This window comes from Hirundo rustica, chromosome 6 (genome assembly GCF_015227805.2).
Source record: "Hirundo rustica isolate bHirRus1 chromosome 6, bHirRus1.pri.v3, whole genome shotgun sequence".
In the NCBI taxonomy this organism is placed as follows: Eukaryota; Metazoa; Chordata; class Aves; order Passeriformes; family Hirundinidae; genus Hirundo; species Hirundo rustica.
This window is the reverse complement of record NC_053455.1, coordinates 33,840,390-33,863,974: the sequence shown is the minus strand read 5'-3', so window position 1 is coordinate 33,863,974 and position 23,585 is coordinate 33,840,390. Positions and strand designations below refer to the sequence as shown.

General features: G+C 39.6%; 1 protein-coding gene across 4 annotated transcripts in view; it reads left to right on the top strand.

The window, feature by feature from the left end:
* Window positions 1-747: 747 nt before the first annotated feature.
* Window positions 748-23,585, top strand: part of SCG5 (secretogranin V) — a 29,250-nt gene continuing 6,412 nt past the window's right edge. Inside the window, exons 1-5 of one of the 4 annotated variants that reach the window (XM_040066783.1) lie at window positions 748-822; window positions 1,988-2,220; window positions 15,373-15,522; window positions 18,490-18,602; window positions 23,269-23,322. In XM_040066783.1, the coding sequence (XP_039922717.1) occupies window positions 773-822; window positions 1,988-2,220; window positions 15,373-15,522; window positions 18,490-18,602; window positions 23,269-23,322 (600 nt within the window). In that variant the 5' untranslated portion in view covers window positions 748-772. Of the gene's footprint in view, window positions 823-981; window positions 1,147-1,231; window positions 1,286-1,987; window positions 2,221-15,372; window positions 15,523-18,489; window positions 18,603-23,268; window positions 23,323-23,585 lie in introns of those variants that run through there. The other 3 variants (XM_040066784.1, XM_040066785.2, XM_040066786.1) reach the window with 3 other exon arrangements.

Here is a 23,585-nt window from a genome sequence, read left to right as displayed (position 1 = left end):
CCTGATAAAGAAACCCATAGCAGAAAAATGTTAAAGTTTGGGTTCTGTTTTTAGAGGTTTTGCACAACAGTTTGGACATACTTCCCCTTATATAAAGTTGTTTATATTTTGCAAAAAGACACACTAGACGCTAAGTGGAAGCCCCTACTGCTTAATCCTGCAAATTACAGTTTGCCTAATGTTCCAGGGACCAGCAGAAAGAGAATAATCTACACGTGCAAGTGTAGTTGATGGGACTGTTGTGGTTTATGGGGTATGATCTCAGTTTTTCTGTAGATAGCTATACTAAACTGGGATGTGATGCATTCCTGTCAGTAGCAGTGAAGCTGTGATACATAGAATAACCTTTAGAAACTACCGTTACATGAGAGACTTCATTTAGCAAGACACTTTTGTAGTCTTGGTAACCTCCAGTCTGGATGATGTGTCTAGATTTGCCTAATCGGGAGCCATTTACCTGCAAATCCTTGGAGATGGTTGCCGTTTGCTACCCTGTAAACTTGCAGTTAGTAACACTATCACGCCGTAAGTAAACCATTGATCATATTATTGTAGAGTCAGAAATCACAGCAGGAACATGGATACTCTCCCAGGAATATACAATATCATTTGTCACCGTTAATGCATCAAAACCCTTCAGTTTTGTTTTCAGACTGTGAAGTTAAAAAGGGAGGTTTTTACCGTTCCCCCCAGCCCCGATCTTTGTGCCCCTGTAGCACAAAGCCCCGCAGGAGCGGGGGAAGCGGGGCGAGGCCGTGGCTGCGCACGGAGGATGCGCGGCCGCGGAGCCGCCGCCCCCGCGGAGCCGCGCCGGGAGCGGAGGTGAGCGGGGCGCTCCGTGCTGCTGCCGGGGGAAGGGAGAAGGGAAGGGGTCGGGGCCCGGCTGCGCAGGGCTGCGGGCGGCGGGAACGTTCTGTGGAAAGCAGATGTTTTCCCTCGAAAGGGCGGCTGCAGCGGCCGATGGAGCGGGAGGGCTGCGGGAGGAGCGCGGTGCGGTCGGGGAGCCGCGCACGGGCGCAGCGGGGAATATTCCCAGCATTGGCCTTTCCAGCCATTTTTGCTTCAAAGCCGTTTCCAGGTGCCTTGCGCCGGAGGCTGGAGCGTTGGAGCATCTTTAAACGTTTGGCGTGCAGAAATCCGGCAGCTGTGCGTGTGTTAAGGAAGACAAGGGGAACCGAGGGGGGGTTGTTTATCCAGGGGACTGGAAGTGATGCATCTGATGTGGGGGGGAAAGGAGCTTTAAGAAAACAAGCATTTTGATTAAAATTCAGCCTATCAGAGGGCAGTAAGTGGTACTTGCTTGTTGTGTTTTGTTTTGTTGGATGTTGCTGTTGGCTTTGGATATTTTTTTTGTTGTTGTTTGTTTCTTTGTGTGTGGGTTTGGTTTTCGGGGTTTTTTTACCTCTAAGTAAACGACACTGTGCAGCCATTTAGTAAAAGGGATTCAAGGAAACAAATGAAACCTCTTTGCTTCAGATGGGAAAGACGGTGCATTTGAAGTCAGAAACCTTTTGTCTTAAGGTTCAAACAAGATATATCCAGGTTGTTTGGCAGTCTCTTACTGATTTTTCAGGCAATGCAAGAACAGAGCCTGGATGAAGAGTTCTTGGCTTTTAGATCAGAGCTTTATAAATAGCATAATAAACATGGAGGGGTGCATGGTGTGGAGGATGACGTATTCTCATAAAATGAAAAACTGGATTAATTTTGTTTGCCGTGACTGTTAATTAATGTTATGTGAAAATGCAAATCAGCAATTTGATTTCCGAAGTTTGCTGCTTTTCGAAGAGAGGAACATATCCACGCTATTCCCTCCCTGGCTCCCCTCACCCGGTTTCCAGCTGGCTAGACTTCCAGCTGCCCCTAGAACGTGTGGTAGTGAACTTATGTAAAGCCCAGTAGTAGGATCAGATGCTATTTCCACCATGTGTATAGGACTTTTCCCCCCCCACTATAATTTATAATTAAATTCCTTTCTTTTTGACAGGATGAAAGTGGCTGCCACTATGATAACCACCTTGCTTTGCAACATGATATTTCTGCTGGCATTTGGGTCGGCTTCAGCTTTTAGCCACAGCCCTAGGACACCTGACAGGGTTACTGAAGCTGATATTCAGAGGCTCCTCCATGGGGTTATGGAGCAATTAGGAATTGCCAGACCCCGAGTAGAATATCCAGCACACCAGGCTACGAATCTTGTTGGTCCACAGAGCATTGAAGGTAACTAATTTCTAATTTGAGTTATGATTAATTTATTAGAATGCTTTGGTAATAATTAAATTTAGGTTTGTTTATAGATGCAGAAAGAATATCCTGAGCTTAAAATCATAGACTTCTTTACCATGTTGTTGCTTCATCTTTGTTTTAAAATCACTATCCATGTTCCACCTTCCTTAATGTAAATGTGAAGTAGTGGGGTTTTTTAATGTATGGGCTTTGCAGAAGAAGTTGTTGTCCTGGCATTGTCTGATCTTTAGTGTTTCAAAACAATGGGTTCGCTAAATTATTCCCGAATATTATGTATAAATATGTTACATATATATTTCACATGAAACAGAGATTATCTATAGAGCCCATGGATTTGCAAACCAGAAGAGATCAAGTGTTTGTGGTGCCATGTGAGATAAAAGGATAAACCTTTCACTGGAGTGCTTCTCTCCCGGTGTCCACAAGTAGCACCTCAATACCATGTTGCAGGGATGAATGCCCTGGGCTCAACTTCAGGTTTTTTGGCCAATACCTTTGATCTCACACTGTGTAAGTTTTCCTTGGAGTCAGTCTTTCATAGCTATGCAAATAATTTGAAGTATTTAGCTCAAATGTTAGGATATTGGGATAATGTTTCAGCATGTTGCTACTTTTAATTGAACAAACTAGCTTTTATTTTGGCGCGACAGCAAGAGGTTGAAGGTACGAAACTCCAAATATTATTGTTTATGTGTAAATACCAAAACAGGGCAGAACTCCTCAACCTTCCTCTCAGAATTAAATCAACCCAACACAGTGCAGTAAGACTCCACAGCTCCTAAGTCTGTGTTCTCTATTTTATCCTCATTCAGATCCACAGACCCTCCTAGCCAAACAGATACAATTGCTTTAATGGAGGCCAAGGAGAGGATTAAAGCTGAATAGGCATATTTACCAGATAATTGCAGATCTAAGTTTATATATTTTCCCAAGAAACTTTGATGGATGCATGTTTTTCATCGAATATAAATAACAGAGACCAAGTTTAAAGAGTATTTTTTGGTCTGTACCCTTTTCTCCTTTATGAACATTCAGGCATAGAGAAATTGAGACAGATGGTAGAAGTGAGTATTTTAGGCTCCATTTTCCTTTTCCCTAGACATTTTTTTAAAGAGAAGCCTTAGAAAATATAAGCAAGCCTGAATCTCTAGTATATATTTAATCTCAGCTGTTTGACGTTAGTTTCTAATTACAGTGTTTGCAAAATCAGACAATGCATCTCTTTGTATAAGTAGCAAAAGTTTTCTAGTGTTTGTGAGATTGAAGTAGCGCTAGTTTTCTAGTCATTTGTACAGTCTTCCACAAACAGCAGGTTGGACAAACATTTTTTTGTTTTCCTTTTCCTTTTAAATAAAAAAATCCATCTGTGTATGTAAGAGAGTAAAACTGAAAGGTGATAAATCCAGTTGATTTATCATACTTAACTTTACCCTCTTGCTCAGATGAGGATGACTATTTTTATTTTTTTTTCCCCTAAGTCTGCTATGGATATTTGACAGCCTATTGAGAAATTTCTGCAAAAGCAAAATGGTCTTGTGGGGTGAACACTGTCAGTCAGTGTAGAAATAGGCAAGCAAATCAGACCTTTGTATCAGATGTTGCTTTTTACTGAGTATTCTCTGATGAGTTTTTCAAATAATAATCACTTACTCTTTCTTTGGTTTCTTGTGGTGATGTGTGTCTATCTATAGATACATATGTCTAAAAGTATCTGATTAGAAACTTCAACTTAAGAAATTGTTGTTTGCAGTCTCAAGGTTAATGTGGTCTTACATCACTGAACACAATATTTTCTCATATTGTTTTTTTTAAAAAAGTACATATAATTCAGTGAATTTTCACTATGAGTCTATTTTTAAATACAGACCATGAATTACAGGATAGCTAATCCATCAAAACTTGCATTTCATTCTGAAAAAATAGGTCCACATGTTTTTAAATAACATCAGTACAAGGTTTCACATTCTGAAGAATTCACCTATGGACTTTCCATAACGTATTCATGCTGTTATCACTGACTAATAATTCTGTGTGGAAGTGCTTGAAAAATTCTACATGATAATAGAAAGGAAAACTGAGGGGGAAGAAAGAGGTTTTACAGTTATTAGAATGTATCACAGCAAAACAGGGTTTTCATCATAAATACCATCATGACAAAGTAGTAATTCACCAATTACTCTTCTGTCTTGACTGGGGTTTTTTTGCCTGAAAGTAATGGACAGTAAAATTTGGTATAAAATGCTTATTATTTATCAGAGATTCTGAGCTCCCAGAAATGTTGACTTTCAACCACTTTTCAGACTACAGGTTTCAGTGACCAATGTAAAATTTTAAAAACAAGCTCATTCCATGCCTGCATTCTCATCATTAAGGCCCTGACTGCTCTGGAGTGCGTTTGTTTCCCATTTTGACTAGATACTGCATCTCAGCATAAAAACAACCCTCTATCAATCAGACCTTAATAAATTTGGTATGTTCCTACAGAAAATTGTTTTACTTTACAAAAGGTTTTTGTCTGAAATAGCCCCAGCAGCACAGACCTACAGCAGTGGTGAGAGCTGTCATTGCCATCAGCTTCAGCTGAGCCACAGTTCCAGAGGTACCACTGACTTTCTAAAGGCCAGGAATTCACCCTTTGTATGTGCACACTTGCAAGCAACATACTGTCAGGAAAGAATCATTTTTGTGGCTTTGGAATTTAGGCTGCCATAATATAAACAAGTTTACTCTAGCAACCTGATTATAATGAAATGTTTGCAAATTTGAGTGATTATTATAATAACATTTCCCATGTTATTATTATTTAAATGTGTAAGAGCTTAATAATTTAATGCACAACAGAAATATTATTGCTGTTGGTTCACAAGCAGATTTCCTGATCATGCTCATTTTCTGTCTCAGCTTTCTATGTTTTTTCTGGTGTTAATCACTCTATTTTGACTTTAAAATGCTAAAAACCAGAGGGTGGATGTGTGCAAGGAACTATACATGATCATTCCCATCCTTACATTCACACCTACCCTATCCCTTCTCCTCCAAAATGTTTAGGACTGACTTGGCTGTAGAAGGTTCAGTCACAAACATATTCTATACCAAAGAAAACTAAAGAAAGGACACTTTTCACAAAATACATTTAGTAGCATGCGCTCACTTTTTGAAATGATCAGAGAGTTTTCTTGTTGATGGTTAAAAAAAAAAATTACAGTTTGTTAATTGAAATAAATTTCTGCCTTTTCTTGTGTTGTAATTCTAGAAACACATGGTGCTTTTTTGCCTTTTTTTTTTTTTTTTTAAATCTTCTCCTTAACTTTGTATTTGTCAATTTACTGTTATTTCAGGTCAGGCTGCTAAAATAGTAGTAGTGTCTAGAAAATGCCTGAGAGAACATTTAGTGTACCAGGAAATTACTGTGAAGTTCAGGGAGATGCAGAGGCAGCGAGAGCTCTCTTCCTTTGCTAGGGCTCTGCTAGTTAAGTGGAATAGGACAAATATGTCCCAAAAATGAGAATTTGTTAGCTGATTCCCTCTGCTTGTGTTGTACAACCAGCAGATGGTGCATGGCATAGCAGCATGGCAGGAGCCAAATCCTGCATGAGGAGTGTCAAGTGAAAAGGTTTTTAGTACCCGAAAGGAGTGTCTTGGGAGCAGCTGTTTTTGCTGGCCACTTAATAGATTTCTCCTTCTGTACATCCCCCGATTCCAAAAAGTAATAAACTCATATTAACTAGTCTAATTTCTCTAATAATATTCACTCTTATTGTTAATTCATCTTATCAGAAAGATATATTGGAGTCACTTAGCAGCATCTATAAAAAGACCGGAAAACATAGAAAAGCAAAATAGGAATTTTGAATGAGTAGCTGTGTGTTTTTGTACTTACTGTTCAGCTTACCACTAAAATACTATGCAAGCATTACTGGACTATATTCAAGCTTTTTATAGATAAGAAGGGGGATGCATCTATGTTAAAAAAGAACAAAATAATAAAATAAATTTATTCAACATTTCAGAAAACATAGAAGTTAATTTTTCTGTCTGGCAGGGCATTTGTGATGTAAGGGACCACACTTTTTTTCTTTCCTTGCATGCTTACAATTTTGTGCCAATATTTAAGAGGGGTTTTTTGTTTGTTTGTTTGTTATTGTTTGGTTTTTAGTCGTTTTCCTTTTCCTGAGGAGTGGAAGGGAATAAGTGTATAATGTGAATTTCAGGTTTATCATGCCCCACATAGAACAACGGCAAAAATCTCACTTAAACACACGAGGGCACCAGTAGCTCATCTTGCGCAGTTTATAGCCCTTCAAAACTGGAAATGTGAAGTCCCATTTTCCTTTTGCAAATATCGTTGCCTACCATAAATTCAGTACAGCAGAAAGCTCCTTGTGAGGTTTGTATTTGATTTAGTTGTTTTTATTTCTTAAAACCGCTTCAAACAAAATGATTGTTAGTAAAGGTTCTGGCACGACAGCCCGGAGTGGAGTCTTCAGTCTGCAGAAGAGACATAATGCTGTCAGCCTCAGTGACAGCATTACATGATGTGTCTTAAATTGTGATTGTTTGTAGGTATAAGGAAATTCAAAAAATATGATGCCTCTTAGGGAGGCTTTTGATTCTCCTGCAGAGACTCCTCATAACTACTGGAAACAGGCTGGGGTTCATTTGATTATTTTGAAAGGAAGTAAGTACGTTTATTGTTTTAGAAAAATGTAGTTACTGTTTGTCAGATTGAGATGATAAAATTCAAGAGAGTCTGGAACATTATGCAAATACTTCTACTAACAACTGGTAATGAATGTCTTGTCAGCATGGACTCTGTACAAATAACACTCTGCATCAAACCTGCTGTCCCTAAAATTATGCAGATTCTCATGCATGTTAATAGTGTCTATTAAAAGTATAGGTTTTCTTTCTGTATTACTTTGCTGTCTGTCCTGTGTCATACCTGCAAGACAGATACTTGTTTCCTACAAGAACAGTAAAATCTCTGTATTAGAGAGCTGCAAAAACTTTTGCTGAGGAAACCAGTGCAGAAATGACCTTTGCACTCACTCACTTTCAGGATAACGTGTGCTATACTTATACCCCAATGTATTTGGACTTCCATGGGTGACTACAAGTAATTGTAGGATATTTGGGGGTCAGTAAACACAGCAGTGTGATGGCTGCATGCTCTTGGCTCCAGTTTGGGTGCTCTGTGCCAGAGTCTGTGCCAGCATCAGCGGGGAGCAGTGTTGGAGTGTGGGGCTGAGCTGGGGCAGACCTCCCACAGCCAGGGAGACTGAGCTCTTTGTTATTGTGGGATTGTTTGTTTGTTTGTTTGTTTTTCCTTCAAATTATCTTAATAGTCCAGAAAATATGATTTTAAAATTTAATATGGACATCTCAAATTTTTAAGGTAAAATGGAAGTGACAAACCTCCAGATTTTTATACAACAGTAGGTAAATATCTAGATTTGTATAGATTTGGCTAAAAATACCTATTTTCTTTGCATTTTATTCAACAAAATGTAGTGTTAAGTATAACCAGAATTTGAGTATAAGGCCATGAGATCTTTTGTATTGTTTGATGCTTTATAGTAACTATGTCTTCTAATATTGGCAGAAGGTATAGAGAAATTTAATATGAAATCTGTAAAATTCCATCTACCATTGGAATAAGGTCCCAAAGTATTTTTAAAAATCTATGAGTGAAGATTGGCCAAATTACGATGAGCTCCTGTTTTCAAAGATTTTTTTCCCAGCTTGTCTCTCAGGAGACTGAGGAGAGATCTTATTGAAGTTACAAATTCCTCATGGGGCGAAGAGGAGGGGCAGGCACTGATTCTTCCTCTGTGGTGAGCAGTGACAGGGCCCAAGGGAATGGCCTGAGGTTGTCAAGAGGTTGGATATTAGGGAAAGGTTCTTCACCCAGAGGGTGGCTGGGCACTGGAACAGGCTCCTCAGGGCTGTGGTCACAGAGATCAAGATGTTTCTGGGCAATGTTCTCAGGCACATGGTGTGACTCTTGGGGTGTCCTACGCAGAGCGAGGAGTCAGACTCGATGATCCCTGCGTGTCCCTTCCAACTCAGCATATTCTGTGATTCTGTGAGCGTGCTAGGATTTATACCTTTCTTCATTTGTTCTCAAAATCAGCTGCATTTCTTATGCTCCCAACCTGAATTTTAAATTAACTTGCAGTAGAAAATTCTTATAAGTTTACTTGGTTCTATGAAGAGATACTTTAGAAATCTAGAGGAAGAAGAGATGCTTACTCTTCTTGATTTTGGTGTTGTGGCAGGAGATAGGATCTCTGGCACTCTCCAAAGGTTTCCAGAGGTTTTCTCCCTGTGCTTGCCATGGTGTGTGCACTCAGCAGTGCTCTCAGCTGCAGGGATGAATGAGAGGAAGAACGTTGTCAGCTGAAGAAGCTGGCTCTTCCCCTTGGGATGCTTTAGTACATCAAGTTAGCTGAGTCCCTTTTGCAGCACCAGAGAGCAGCGTTGGGCCCGGTCTTACCCACCAGGGCTCTTCATCTCCCCACTCTGTTGCATCTTTGTTGTGTGCCAGTGCTTTTACCCAAGTGCAGGAGAAGCCTGATCTTCACTGGGGCGGTTTTGCTTGGCAAGGCCTCTGCTTTTGGAGTCCTGAGGTCATACTGGCTCACCAGGGCAGAGGCTGGAGCCTTCACTGCGCACTGGGAATGTTCACAAGGAGGTCACTGGGGCACTTGGGGAATCTGCCTTGTAGCAGCTGTCAGACGGGCATGAGGAGGTTTTGAACCTGCTGGAGAACCAGCTGGGACTCCATGAGCCATCCGCATGGAAAATGGAATTGAATTAATATGAATGGGGAAATGAACACGAAAATTTTCTGAAGTTCAGTGGAGCAATAGAGACAGAACATGGATGTTCTGGGTGTTTCTGGTCCATCCAAGCTTCACACTACTGGAGTGAAAGGAGTATTTTTTTCTGAATGTGTTGACACGATAGAGCATTTGGACTTCTCACGCAGCTGGTGTCAAGTGAATAAAGTGTTCCAGTCTTCCATTGGCACATTTACATTTGTAGGACTGAAATAGTGGCCCGTTCCTCATGGGATAAAGGAGGTCACCGTTTTCCTTTCGTTGCCATTTCCCAAACCACGTGCTGCACACGTGGTCAGTAGCGAGGTTGTGCTGTGGCAGTGACTGGAGGCTGCAATTTGCTGGCTTTGTTGCTTTTTTTTTTTCCCCCCCACTCTGCTGGTGTGTGGTGGCTGCAAGGCAGGGTGACAGCAGGCTGGCCCATGGCTGTGTGCTGTGCAATGCACTGCGTGTGTAAAATGGGTCAGCTTATCCACACGGTGACGTGCAAAAGCCGCTGCTCAGCTGAAGGACAAGTTAATATACTCTGTTAGAGGATTATTCAGCCAAGGCAGGCATATGAGTTTGCTTTTTTTTGCTTTGTCAGCAAGTGGGCTGCTGGATTTTTTTTATTGTGTATACAGTTTGAATAATAATGACATATAAGCTACTGTTATAACTTTATTGTGAGAGGCGTGGGCATTACTTTGGTCCTAACCATTTCACAATAAGAGCCTTTCATATCTTAAATATTTCTACTGTTTGTAATTAAAATATTGGGTAAAACAGAATTATTTGCTGAAAGCAAGGTCAGTAATTGTGCGATGCGTGTGCTTAAGGCTTTAGAAAAATTTGTCCCTCTGCGGAGAAATTGAAAATTAGTCTTTATAGTTTTAAGAAACTTTGTGTCATTAAGAAGAAGACAAGCTGACTCTGGAATCTGGGATGCCTGAGCATGTATAGCTGTAGTGTTTTTGTGTTTCTCGAGGCATGCTCTTGAATGGTTAAGGAAGTTGGCTAGGTTTGCATTTTTCCATTATTTGTTCTCCTATGCTTTTTTTCCTTCCCTGTTCTCTTATTTAGCAGCTTCTGTGGAATGGACAAAATGTGATAATTTTTAATTTTTTTCAGTTCTTGTCACTTCTGTCAGAAAAGGGGTTTTTCCGACATTTTAGGGGTAGTTCACAAAAAAATTACTTCGGGGCATTCTGACAAGTTGACAAATTAGCTGAGTTATCTGCCACACACTGGGGCACCAATTTGTTGGAAAAACCCTTTTTCTGACCCAGACAGGACTCCTGAGAGGTATTTTAAAGACTTTTGTTCCATTTTCAGTCTCAAGAGAGGGGTGAGACGGTACAGATGTTACAATTCACGCCATCACAATCAGAAGCCAAACTGTTTCCTAATTACAATACATTATAAGCGTTTTTTGGCCTATCAGCTTTTGCCACACAATGCTGCTAAGCCAATCATCTATTAAAATACCCCACGTGGGTCTTGCTGCAATACATCTTTCGTAGTTCTGTTCCTCAAAAATATCTAGTTTATTTGCAAAGTCATCATTTGAAACTTGTTTCTAGTTCAACTTCTCTTTCAACAATGTCTGTCCTACTCCACAGCGTCTCTAAATCAGCGTACTTTATCTCAAGGTTTGCATACAGATGGCACAAGACTCTGTGAGCCTTCTGTCAGGCTTTAAGAATTCTCCACAAATCCATTTCCCACAACTTCCTGTGCTTAATCAATTTCAGCAAGCAGGATAGGACTCTCTAGGATGAAGCTAGCAGAATTATAGTTACAGCATTGGGGCAGAAAAGCCTTTAGAAGTGTTAGAAAGGGTAAGGAAAATGTAAATGCATTTTCTGCATTCAGGATTTTTTTAAGAGTTTACATGATGAGTGGCCCTGCAGACAATAAAAGAAAAGAAAAAGCAAGTTAGTGGATGGTGTCCCAGTTTAACATGTAAGAGCAGTGGGAAGCATTCTGTCAAACCTGCCTTTGACTGGGGAGATGTTCCTTTCGAATGAGACAATGACACAACAAATGTAGATATGGCAAGATGACTGGGATGAAAGTGCAGGATAGTATGGGATGCTGACCCTGTGAAAGGAAAAAGATGTATCTCTGATCTGTTGAGGAGACACTGTGAACGATCGTGAAGATTTTTCCCAGTGATAAGAACAAATAGTGCAGGTTAACAAAAGATTTTGCCAAGTAGGATGTATGGTATTACATCTCTGATTGATATGTATTTGCTCCCTCGGGAGCCTTGGGCAAATGGGATAAGCTATAGCAGGCTTCCCTTGCAGCTCATGTTTGCTTGGAGTTTGTACAGGTCAAGGTAAGAGATGGGATTTTTGCTCAGGGAGCAGATTCCCCCGTGAATCTGTAAGGGACTTGGACACACTGAGGCACCTAGTATGACTCCCTAAGTAAAGGGCTTTAACTTGGGATTTGGGATTGATTTATTCACAACACATACTCATGAGCCTTCCTATTTTGTATCTCCATGCTAAGATTGGCCAGACTACTCTTTTTCTGAATTTGCACTTGGGGTAACTATATCTCCTGGTGACATGGGAAATGGTTTCAATGAGACTGAAAGGCAAATTTGTCTTCTTGTTTCTCTTTAAAAGTTCTGCAATAATTTTTCACTTTTAAAATCCGTTCTCATTGACCTTCTTAAACTGACTCTTCTGGGAGACAGCACTGACTCTTTGTATTTGACGTGGAGGATTGCTCTTCATAGATTTGTTCCTACTGTGCTTTATACTGCCAATAGATGAGTAGCAGCAGCTAAAACTTCAGTGGACTAACAGCATTTCCACTGGATGTGTTTGATCAGTTTGATCAGGGAAATATCCCATACCTGCAAGAAATTAGTTGCCTTTTTTTTTTTTTTTTTTTTTTTTTGTCCTCCAAGAAACCAGTGTTGCTCTTACAAAGAAATCATCTGAAATGTATGCACTTTAAACTTTTAATCATTCCAAGGATCTCTAACTGAAATCAGCAGATAAACTGCTTTTCCAGAATTGTAATAATGGTGAGAGGCATTGTTCTTGTTTTGTTTTCCACCCTGCAACAGTACAGGACTAGTGCTAGATGACTACATATATGCATATATTTTCAATGAAATTCAAAGCTTACTTAGGACAATGTTGATCTTAGCCCGAGAGACCGAAACCTCTAGTTTATCCTGTAGGAATGTGAGATACCTCATAATAAATGCTCACAGAAATCCTGCATGTGAAAGGGAGCTGATTGTTACGGAGTGTTTTCTCTGCTAGTACGTGGCACAGAAAAGCCTGTTCATACAAGTAAGGAGATATGGAAAAAAACCCGTAGATTTATCTAGCTCATCCTTGCTCAGTACAAGGGTGTTGTCTGTACTACTCTGGAGTCTTGATAGTCCAAGTTCGAGTAATTTAACAACGATGTCTCTCATATGATTCCTTTGGGTAGGAAATTATGAAAAATTTCTTGGTATTTAGTTGCCTTGCCTTTTTCTTTCAGGCTCTGCCTCAAGGTTCAAGAAACTGGTCTTCTGCTATTTTTGTAGCTGACTGTGTGTGTTTGTATTCCAGTATTTTGACTTGGTAGCTGCAGTGTATTTAATCCTAATATGTTTCTTTAAATCGGTAATGTTATAATACCAAAACTAATGCATCTGATGAGAGTTACAGTACATAATAGCCCAACTTTGTATATTCATAGCATTTCATTTTTATTATTGTAGCCTTTGCTGAGTGCACTATTTATCAGAGTTTATAAGGAATGAGCTTTCCTGATGCTATTAAATCACTCAAGTGTGCTAAATTATGGCACCAGAGCAGGTGCTATTGTCTGCAGCTCTTTTGGAAAGAATGGAAAAACCCTCAAGTGATCCTGGACATTTATACCTAAAGGAAACAATCCTTTATATTAATATAAAAAGATTGGTTTGTAGTCAGTCAAGGGAATTCTTGGCAGTTGGTTTAAACTTACATGTATATATAGCACACTGGAGCCTGCTAAGTACCTCTGTTTTCTTTATGGATGGAGCTTTGGTGCCAAGAGGTCTGCACCGCATGCAAGCACAGATAGGCTTCTATCTGATGGATTGTCCCATAGTGAACCACATTGTATACAAGATATTCCAACGTGTATTGATTATGTGGTTCCGTAGTTTACAGCAGAATCAGAACCTGATGCTTTTAAGTACATCTATGTAATCAATCTTCATGTGAAGGAACTCAGGACAAAAGAAGTATTTTATGCTATATATTAGACATTATATTAAATTACATTGGATTAAATGTTATACTTTTTTTTAACCTCATCACCATAATATTATTGTGTTGCGAGCATCATCTTTGTGTGGACTATGGACTAAAAAGTTCAGAGGGGGTGTAATGCTGTTCTGCTTTTAGTACCAGGTCTCATGGCCAGCTACAAGCAAAACCCCCATATAACACAGATGCAACTTTTTTAATAGGGGTGCTTTCATGTTCGTTATGTATCTGTAAAACTTTTCTGCAACACTGCATTATAGAACAAGGGACTTTTACTTGAGGGGGAAAATGAGCCACATTGATTAGATTTTAGTCCACTGTGTAAATAAAATGGAAATATATGTGCTTATAGACTAACTTGCTTCTGGTACTATAATGCCAACATCCAACGGATCATTTGCAGAATTAATTTGCAAAATTTACCTCAACTGCCACTTTTAAATGTTGAAATTAATACAAAATTTGAATTTTGTGCTTGAGTGCCTTCTATTAGCAGTTTTTGCAAGTGATTATGTTAGCTTACAGTGTTTGGCTGTATAAAAGATGATTTAGGCTGGTAATGTTTATTTGTAATTTGGGACAGGAATACTTGAATGATTCTTTTGGAGCAACTTTAATGTTCAGAGGCTTTATTCACGTCTTCTGGATCTATGAAAAAAAGCATATAAATTTAAAATAAGACTACTTGGTGATAATATGATGATTTTGCTATTTACCCAAGCAGTTGTGTCTGCATTCACTCTTTAACTCATATTTTCCAATTGTTCAAATTCCTTTTCCTCTCAATTTAATGTTAGTAGAATATATATGTTGACTGTATGTTGTTAGCCCTCATTATATAGGGTTTAAAAAAAACCTGCTTTGCTGTCACACAACCATCTCCATTGCTGCAGTGTGTGTGGTGGCTGTCTTTCTCAGGGAAAAAGAACATGCTTGAAACTTTTTATTTGTCTGAAATTCAAAAGAATAGTGCACAATAGTATTTAAAAAACTCCACAAGCAGCTGGGGTTTAGCCTGTGGATGCTTTTGGCCAGTAAGGCATGCAGAAAGGATCTGGGACAGATAATCATTTGTAGAGAGGCACAGAGAGAGTGGCCAGAGCTTGGTTCCCACATCTTTAGCAGAAGACCTTTCTTGTCAAAGGCAAGGCACCCAGCTGAGGTGTGTGGGAGGTGGCCACAGCACACCAGTTTTGGGTGCAGCTGCCCAAGCACAGCAGGTCCATCGTTTTGTCCTCTGAGTTACAAAACCTGCTGCACACTGCTGCTGTTAGCCTGCAGTGATGGTGCTCTGGGTCCCACAGGGAAAAGGTAACGGTGTATGGAAGGGTGTGAAGTGACTGACTGGGAAGCTTCGTAACACGCTGACTGCTGTGGAGGTGTATGTGAACAGGAACTCCCATCAACAACGGGGACTCTTCACCACTTTTCATCATTACAACAGGAAATGCAAATTTACATTAAAGAACTGGTTTAATTTAAAAATCATTTTTCTAAGTCTACAAAACCGAATTTGCTAGAATGCCCCGGGTTCCCAGAGACTTTAATATCTTAAGCCCCCTTGGGACTTAAATTAAGTGTTGGCTGTGTAGGTCACTAATATTGTCTTCCTGCCATGATGTTGTCTTGCCATATCTTCTATTGCTAGTTGCTATGATGAACAGTAATAGTATCAGGGACTGAAGATGATTGGCTTTAAATGTATCAGGTTTCATTATTTTTTTTCCTTTGCATTTCCTTGCCTAAAACTTTCATAGTTAAGGAAAAAAACCCCACAAGTATAAGACTAATAATATGTGGCCAGTTTTGTTTCCTGCTTTAATTTTTAATTATCTGAGTTACTGGATTTAGGTCACATGGTTATGTTTCTAAAATAGATGCTTGATTGGATTTGTCTCTAAAACAATTATATATATATATACACATAAAGAGAGTTTGTATTTTAAATTGAAGTCCAGAGTACTTGCACCAGCTAAAGTACTTACACTTTTAATCTTGTAAAATGACTGTGCATAAATTGTCTTTGCTAGGTGGTGCACATGAGGGTCTCCAGCACTTGGGTCCTTACGGCAATATCCCAAACATCGTGGCTGAGCTGACAGGAGATAATGTACCAAAGGATTTCAGTGAAGATCAAGGCTATCCTGACCCTCCAAATCCCTGCCCTATTGGAAATACAGGTAATTCAGCTGCAGCCTTTGTACCTCTGTCTTCACTGTACATATCTTTCAGCACTCTACAACCCGTGACCAGATATTAGGGTTTTTTCATTCTCTGCCCCAGGAGAAGAACTGTTGAAAAATTTGGTCTTGTAGTGTTTCAGATGAGCCGCTTTTTTTTTTTTTTTTTTACTACATGAACCTCCTCAGTTGCTATATGACGCTGGAGAAGATCATGTGGAAGAAATCATCTTGACCTCAGAGTAGAAGATAGTTGGATTTATGAGGGCATCATGTTCCCAAGGGAGTTAATTTTTAAGATGGCCCCTGAAAAAAGTTATTCTGTACAGATGAGATTTACCCTTATTTTAGAGACTTTCGTTGTGCCAAGAGGAATGAAACTGTCTGCCCTGATCTCCAACCCAGACCATGAGTCAATATTTAAGATACCTTGGCTCCAATCCATGCGTCTTTATAGCTCACTGCGGGTGCAGCCGTGCCAAGAAACGGAGAAGCACACGCTGCTCCCCAGGGCACTGCGTGCGGGCCGGCCCTGGCAGAGGGGCAGCGCAGCCTCGCAGAGCCCGAGCCGCGCCCGGGACACGCAGGGCGTCGCGCAGCCTGCAACCGCGCAGGCACCGAGCCCCGCGTGTCCGTGATGCACGCGTACCCTGGGAGAATGCAGCTCTTCCCTGTTATCTGAGCCAAGGAACGACTTCCAGTACTGAAAGCAGTAGTAAAACGCCCATTGGCTGCCTTGGGAACTGGAACTGGGAATGAGCGCTCTATTTTTCCCTCATTTTTTATTTGTGAGCTAAGAGATACTTTCAAAATGTTTTCTGTTTAGTCTTCTTTTATGTTATTTGGATAATGTGGAACAGTTGTCTGTATTCTTATTTAAAAATATTCTGACTAGCTTAGAATTCATCAAAAAATAGTATTTGTTATGAAAAGTGTCGTGAAGTGTTTTTGCATTTCATTCAAAAATTTGACAAAATTTCAAATAGTCCTCCCTTCCTGTTTTCTATTACAGCCTATTTGGTGATGATGCCTTCATCTCTTCTGAAAAAAAGTACCTCATCTTCTAATTTGTTCACTATAGCTGTTGTCTGACAAGTTGCAAACGATGGGTATAGATTTTCTCACACACACAAGCACACACATGGACTTTCTATCTTCCGTGCTTGCCCATTAGACTTCCGTTTGCGATTAGATAAATAAATTAAAAACATGGCATCCAGGGAAATGCCTTTGAAAATCCCTTCAATTTTTCTTTCTTAGGTGAAAGAAAAGTTGTTAGCTAAGCCAATACAGTCAGATTTGAACACAGGGGGAATTTGCAGGGAAGTGCTCCCTGCTCAGATAAATGGCTCTGTCATAGGTATGCTGTGAGTGAAGATAGTATCTGCTAGGATTAGAGTAAAATGTTTTTCAGAGCCTTAAATGGAAATTCAAGTGGTGACTGTATTATGCATACAAATTACCAGAGGCCTTCCTCAATCAGGTCTGTGGATTTGCTTAATGGAAAACAATTTTTCCAGTGACTGTCTACATATGCACATTCCACAGCAGGAATACATAAGCCTGGAGCACTTGAGTTGAAGACTTTTGGATTAGCAGTCATAGAGGACCCCCATGTGTCCAGCTGCCCTTTGTGTTTTCTACCAGAAGATACAAATGCTCTGAGGTCTACTACACTTCTGTTGTCACCTGTTTGTCTCTTGCTATAACTTTGTCCCTGACGAGACTGAAATGATTTCTAAGTGTTTTAATAATTTCTGAGTTACTTAGCCAGTATGAAGTGTTTCCCCCTGTTTTCTCCTGGCAATTTTATTTTTTCCCACCCCCAGTGAGAAAAGAGAAAGCTGGATCTGTTGAACTCAGAATAACCTCCTCAGGTCATTGAATTAACTCAGTTTTAAGTCAAAGCCTTTACTGTTTCCCACATCTGAGGGAAAAAGGTAATCCATCTGCAAATCTTTATACACGATGACACACAAGGACAGAAGGGAAAGTCCACAGGTGTGTGCTCTGGAGTGCCTGTGCTCTGGCAGATGCAGCTCTTTGAATGCCCAGCATCATGCCCTGGCTGGTAGGATCTCCTTGGGTATCATGCCCTGGCTGGTAGGATCTCCTTGGGTATCATGCCCTGGCTGGTAGGATCTCCTTGGGTATCATGCCCTGGCTGGTAGGATGGCTCCTTCTCTGAGAGGAACTTGGACTGCACGCTCTCCATGCTGGCAAAGCAGTGGGAGCTCCAGGAGCAGATTCTATCCAAAAGGCTACTCTGTCCTCAAGTTGCTGAAACTCCTGAAGATGACTTATTTTGGTAAAGAGACTGTAAGGTGATTTTTAAAGGGTTACTGTCTCAATATGACACAGTCTACAAAACCATCCATTGTGGTTAAAGAAGGTTACGGGACCAATCAGATTAGTTACCAATCTACAGAAATGTTTTCATCATAAAACTTCTGCTACGTGGTGTTTTTATGAGATCTTACGATGTAGAAATGATTTTCAGCCAGTTTGAACAAAGTAGCAAACCAGAAATGGAGTTCCAGGAAGAGTTTAGTGAAAGAAATTCTGTCTCTGCTCACAGCACTGTTTTAACATGACCTGCAATAGTATTGCCTTACCAACTTCCAAAATTTCTTGTAAGCATTTAAAAAAGAAAATAATATCCCTTCTGAATCAGAACAGGATGCAATTCTAGGTAAAACCAAGTGCAATAATTAAAAGAAAAATGTAAAGGAGGGAGAAAGCTTGGAAAATAAATTTCTTCAATTTTCAGTAAGTTGCGAGGATTTGTTTTTTTTTAAAAATAAATATGTCCTGACAATTTGTTTCAAAAGAAAAAAAAGTATTTCCTAGTCATCCAGTTCTTTATGTTTTTTTCAACTGCGTGATTGCATTTAAGAGGTTTGCTAACTAATGTGGCACATACTGTGTGTTTCAAAGCTACTAAGCACTCAGTGCTTGCTTTTGCAGGTGATGATGGATGTCTAGAAAACACCCCAGACACAGCAGAGTTCAGCAGGGAATACCAACTGCACCAACACCTTTTTGATCCAGAGCATGACTACCCCAGCAGGGGCAAGTGGGTGAGTACATGCTTCTTGCTTAGTTTTGTTGAATGTGGAACTGGGTATTGTCTGCTGTGTGGGACACTATGAAACCACGAGGAAAATACTGTCCTTAATGCTGGAAAAATTATCACCCTAAGGGGAGCTTCTCAAAAAAGGTGAACTTGCCCTGAAAAATAGAAACAGTGCTTGCGATTAATAAACATCCCAGAAAAAAACCAGAAAGTAAAATCCTTCTTCTATTACCCATCCCAAAGCATGACAGCTTGATAAATGCAAAAAACCCACATTTCAAACTATGGTGAACATGTACCCAAAGTTAGTGCAGATCAAAGATTTCGAAACTTATGATGGCCCTAATATGAAAGAATATCCAGGTTCAGTGACTATTTGCTGTTCAGCTACATATATGAAACACTGAAATAAAATGCAGATAGATAGAGTTCGGCAGCTTCAAACACCTTAAAAAAATCTAGGATCAGACAACTTGCTTTAAGAAGTCCTCCCCACCCTTAGTATGTTGGAGGACTTGATGCTGCTTCTTCCTCTAGTCAGGTTATGCACTTTATTATATTGAAAACCTATTTGACACATCGCATACAATAAACAAAGGGAGCTACACTAAGGGCAAAAATCTTGCTCGGAGCATACAAGGACTTTAATAACTGCAGCTAGACTATTTCTGCAGGCTAGAGGCTCCAAAGAGAGCTCTGCCACTTAATCTTGGATTACATCAGTTAAAATGTCCAATCCCAAATCCATTTTCAGGCGCCAGGAAAACAATAACAATGATCATAATTTATGCTTGTAGAGCAAATAATGAAATCTCATTTTACATTGTTATAACACTTCACTTAAGATTGCACTAAACCAGTGCTCTGTAAGCATATATCGATAAATGGACTTGTTTGGCAGTCTCTTTTGCTGCTGTAATTTTGAGACACTGATTCATCTTCATAAGCAAACCAGTGTAAGATTTATAGTCTTAATTACTTATGCTAGTGCTAAATTTCTGGAGAGAATCGTGCCAAAACTCCAAATTCTGGAAACTTGTTGCATTCTAAGTAATTACCATCAAAGGTTTTCTTTTAAAAAACACCAGATGGTGAACTTTCTTATTTATGCCAGATAAGGCTGTTAGTTTTCTTACTATTCATGAGTACTTTGCTTTCCTAATACCATTCTGAATACTACAAAAGCACTTCTGTAAATCTTTGGCCTGTAGCAATATTTCACAATCAAGCAATAGATATACTGTGTTGTCATCAGCAACATATATACTTAATAAATGATAGTAAATCATTAGTGAATCCTGAGCTTTTTTGTATCTCCATCCATCACTACTAATTCAGGGGAAAAAGCTGCTCATGTATGGATTAAAACACTCTTAGGTACTAAACAGTAATCATATCTAGCAACTTAACCAACTCCAGATCTTTTGAATTAGAGATCAAACAGCTGGTCGTGTGCATGAGCAAGTGTTCTGCCCAGATCCAGGAGAATCTCCTACTTGAATATTACTACATGGTAAAAAGAGAAATACAGTGGTATCTTTTTGTGGCTGGGTTTGTTATTTTTGATTCTCTGGGCAGATCAGGTAAGCACTCTAAAAATTAGCTGTTTGAGACCTTATAAAGCAGAGCTGAATCACATCTCTCTGAAGAGATCACATCTCCTAGGGCACTCATTAGGTCGTAAACAGCTGACACAGCTGGCTGTGGGCTGCCCAGTGGGTAACTGTGTGCATCTTCATCCTCCAGCTGCCCCCAAGCACCTAAAATTCCCTCTGCCCACGAACAGTTTGTTCCTGCTCCTCCTGTTGAAGAGCCAGATGCCCAGGGGCTGTGATGGCTGTGTGCTTACAGCTCCTGCAAGCTGAGTGAGCACCAGGCTGTCATCACCAGCTGCAGCCCTTGCAGTCAGTGTCTCCTGGACCCATGGAGGCTGGCATGTGCTCCCAGCTCTTGGAGGAGCTTCTCCCCAGCCTTTTCCTGCCACTGTGTGGCTGAGGAAGCATTACAGCTCCCAGTGACTTGTCCTTTCCAGGAGCCAACATGCATTCCTTAGTGTAACCACAGAAAAAAACCAGATTACATTAGCAGGTCAGAAAAAAAGGACCTGCTTGTCATATTGGGACAGAAACAGGTTGGGTGGCTTGTTTTGGTGACAGACCGTCATGCTTGCAAAGCTGTGGGACCTCTGCAGTATCCTGTGAATAACAGATGCATTTTGTAAGGGTCAAGCAAGTTTAGAAGCTGTCTTGTGCAGCAAAGTGTAGGGTTACGTAGATGCTAAATATTTTGTGTAAATACTGCTAATACATCTGCAGATACAAATATATAAATCATAATAAATACATACTGGGTTAGGAGTGGGAAGAAAGGGGAAGAATTTTTCTGTGTTTGGGACAACTCCATAGATCAATATGCTGGTCTGTGAGAAGTCTCAGGAACAGACTCTGTTTATAGAGTGAGATCCACAGCTTATACTCTCCCCCCCTCTCGTCATATGTGGAAAACATAGAGGGGAAAGTGGAAATGGTAGGATGAAGGGCTTTTGGAGTTTTCTATCCTTGTGTACAGCTATGGTTTCTAAGATTGAAGGGTTTTTTTCCCCAGTTCAGACATTTCAGACACTTTATGAGTGTGCCTTTCTTGCATCTTGCAAATTGGCTCTTTAGGTGGTTTGAAGAAGTGTTGCTGGCATCCAGAAAGACTGGCACAAAGATAATTTACGTTATATGATTTAGGAATCAAATCGAAAAATCTCTTACATATTTTGTTGGTTGAAAGCATTTTAACTTCTGATTTTTTTTCCACCCAAATCCCAACCTGTGGTACTCTAATCCAAGTAGGCAAGAGGATGCAAAGGAAGCTCCAGGACTGAGGGAAAAGTAGCAAATCACATACAGCACATCTCTACGTGAGGTGTAACTTTAACTGAAGAAAACTCTGTGCCTTCATTATTAACAACCTCTCAGTGAAGGATGAACACTTCCTGGGCAGATTTTGGTGGCTGATGAGGTCAAACCATTACGCAGTGGAACATATTTTCAATGCTATTATCATACAAATATGTTCTTAGCTCATGCTCCACAACCATATTTGCTTTGTACTCCACGTAATGCTACAGTAGTACTTAGGGTCTTAAAACATTCTCAAACAGACTAAACAAAATATGGTTTCCTTGAGCAGGAACAGTTCAATTGTCAGGAATTCTTCAGAATGACAGAAATGCTAGCTCCAGTAGTCCATGAAATTCTTTTTATTTCAGAAACACCCTTTTTTCCACTCATGAAAGTATGAGGTCAAATACTTTACAAAGAGAAGCTTTGATGGTGCTTTGTTTCCTAAGGAGAACAATCCATGCATCCTTGAGTTTCTTTAAAATGTTAAATTTAAATTTTCCTGAAGTGAGTTTGCATAATGACTAGCCAAGAATGTCCCCCTTGGCCAACTTCATCTCTGTTCCCTTTTGCACAGCTCAGACAAAATAACTGAGGTTGGACAAGCGATAGGCCTTGTGAATTTGAGGTTTAATGAACACAAGAAGTAAAAAACAGACAATTTTGGCAGATTTCATTGTAACACTTGAAAATGTTTGTTTTTTCTCATATCAAGGCTGCAGAGAGAGTTAGAAGTGTTTGGTGAATTTGTCTCGTGCTAGAATTACACTTTCTATTTATATAATCAATGTTAGGTCAGTTGTTTATAGCAGAATTAATGGCCTTGTTTATACAGTCTTCTGCTTTTATACATGTAATTCTTCTCTCCTTCCATTTTCAGGTTAGGGCTTGGTTTTGGTTTTCTTCATAACACAGAATTGAAACAAAATGTGTTGAACATGTGTGTGTTATTCCAGACTTTATTAGAATTCACTACTTATAAGAAATACAACAATATGTGGATGCACTTATGTAAACTATGGTCAGAGGGGGTTTTTTGTGTTGGTTTTTTTTTTTTCTTTTTTCTTTTCTCATCATCATAACTTTCTCTTCTGCCAAGATGTTTCTGGCAGTTTTTAAAAGGTTTGCCATTAAAAATGTTATAGACCAAATGGTTTTTAGAAACTTTATTGAGGGCACTACTTAAACAAAGGAAGAGTTGGCGCTGAACTCCTTTCAGCAGAACTTTGCACTGAGAAGTGTTGATATCTGGAAGGGAATAAGCAAAGACAACAAAACAGTAGGAATGACGCCTATTTCTGTTTTTAAAAGGAATTAGAAAATCCCTTGTAAAGCAAATATTTTTTGCCCCCATTCTTGTGTCACTTCAAATGTATAGAAAGATATACCAGAGGCAGAATTTCTGCTTCCTCTCCCTCACATTCTTAGTTTTTCTTTTTCCTCTGACTTTCCTTAAAAAAAAAAAAAGTATGTATTTGTATCATGTATCACATGATGGGGAACATCCAGACTATACAGCACATACTTGAAGCACTTACTGCCTGAACATGGGGGATAACATAGTGGAAAATTACAGGCTTTTAAATTGTTGTTAAGGCTGTGACTGCTCCTGAAGAACTGCAAATACTAGTAGGAATACACTAATATTTATTTGTGGTTTATTTCTCCCATAAAACTACACACTCCTCTAGACTTGATAATATTTAATAGCAGAAGTAGTATTGTAATAGAAGAGTGTAATGGATTTGATGGCTGTGTTGGTCTTTTTTTCCCTTCCAGAGCAAGAGTTTACTCTTTGAGAAAATCAATGGTGGTCCAAAAAGAAGAAAGAGGGTAACTATTGGAATATTTCATAGCCCCTATATAATCTAGAGACCCAATAAAAATTAAAACCATATTGTTAAAAAGAAGATGTAGTCTAATGCATTTGTATTATACTTTAGATTATGTGTAAAGTCAGGGACTCTCTGTGATAAACTAGTATAGCCAGCTTCAGGACTGAACACTGGCTACAAGATTTATTTCTCAAAATAGACTCTTACTTTCAGAAGATAAACTTAAGTGTAGGACATTATAAAACTTCATATTATCTGTCT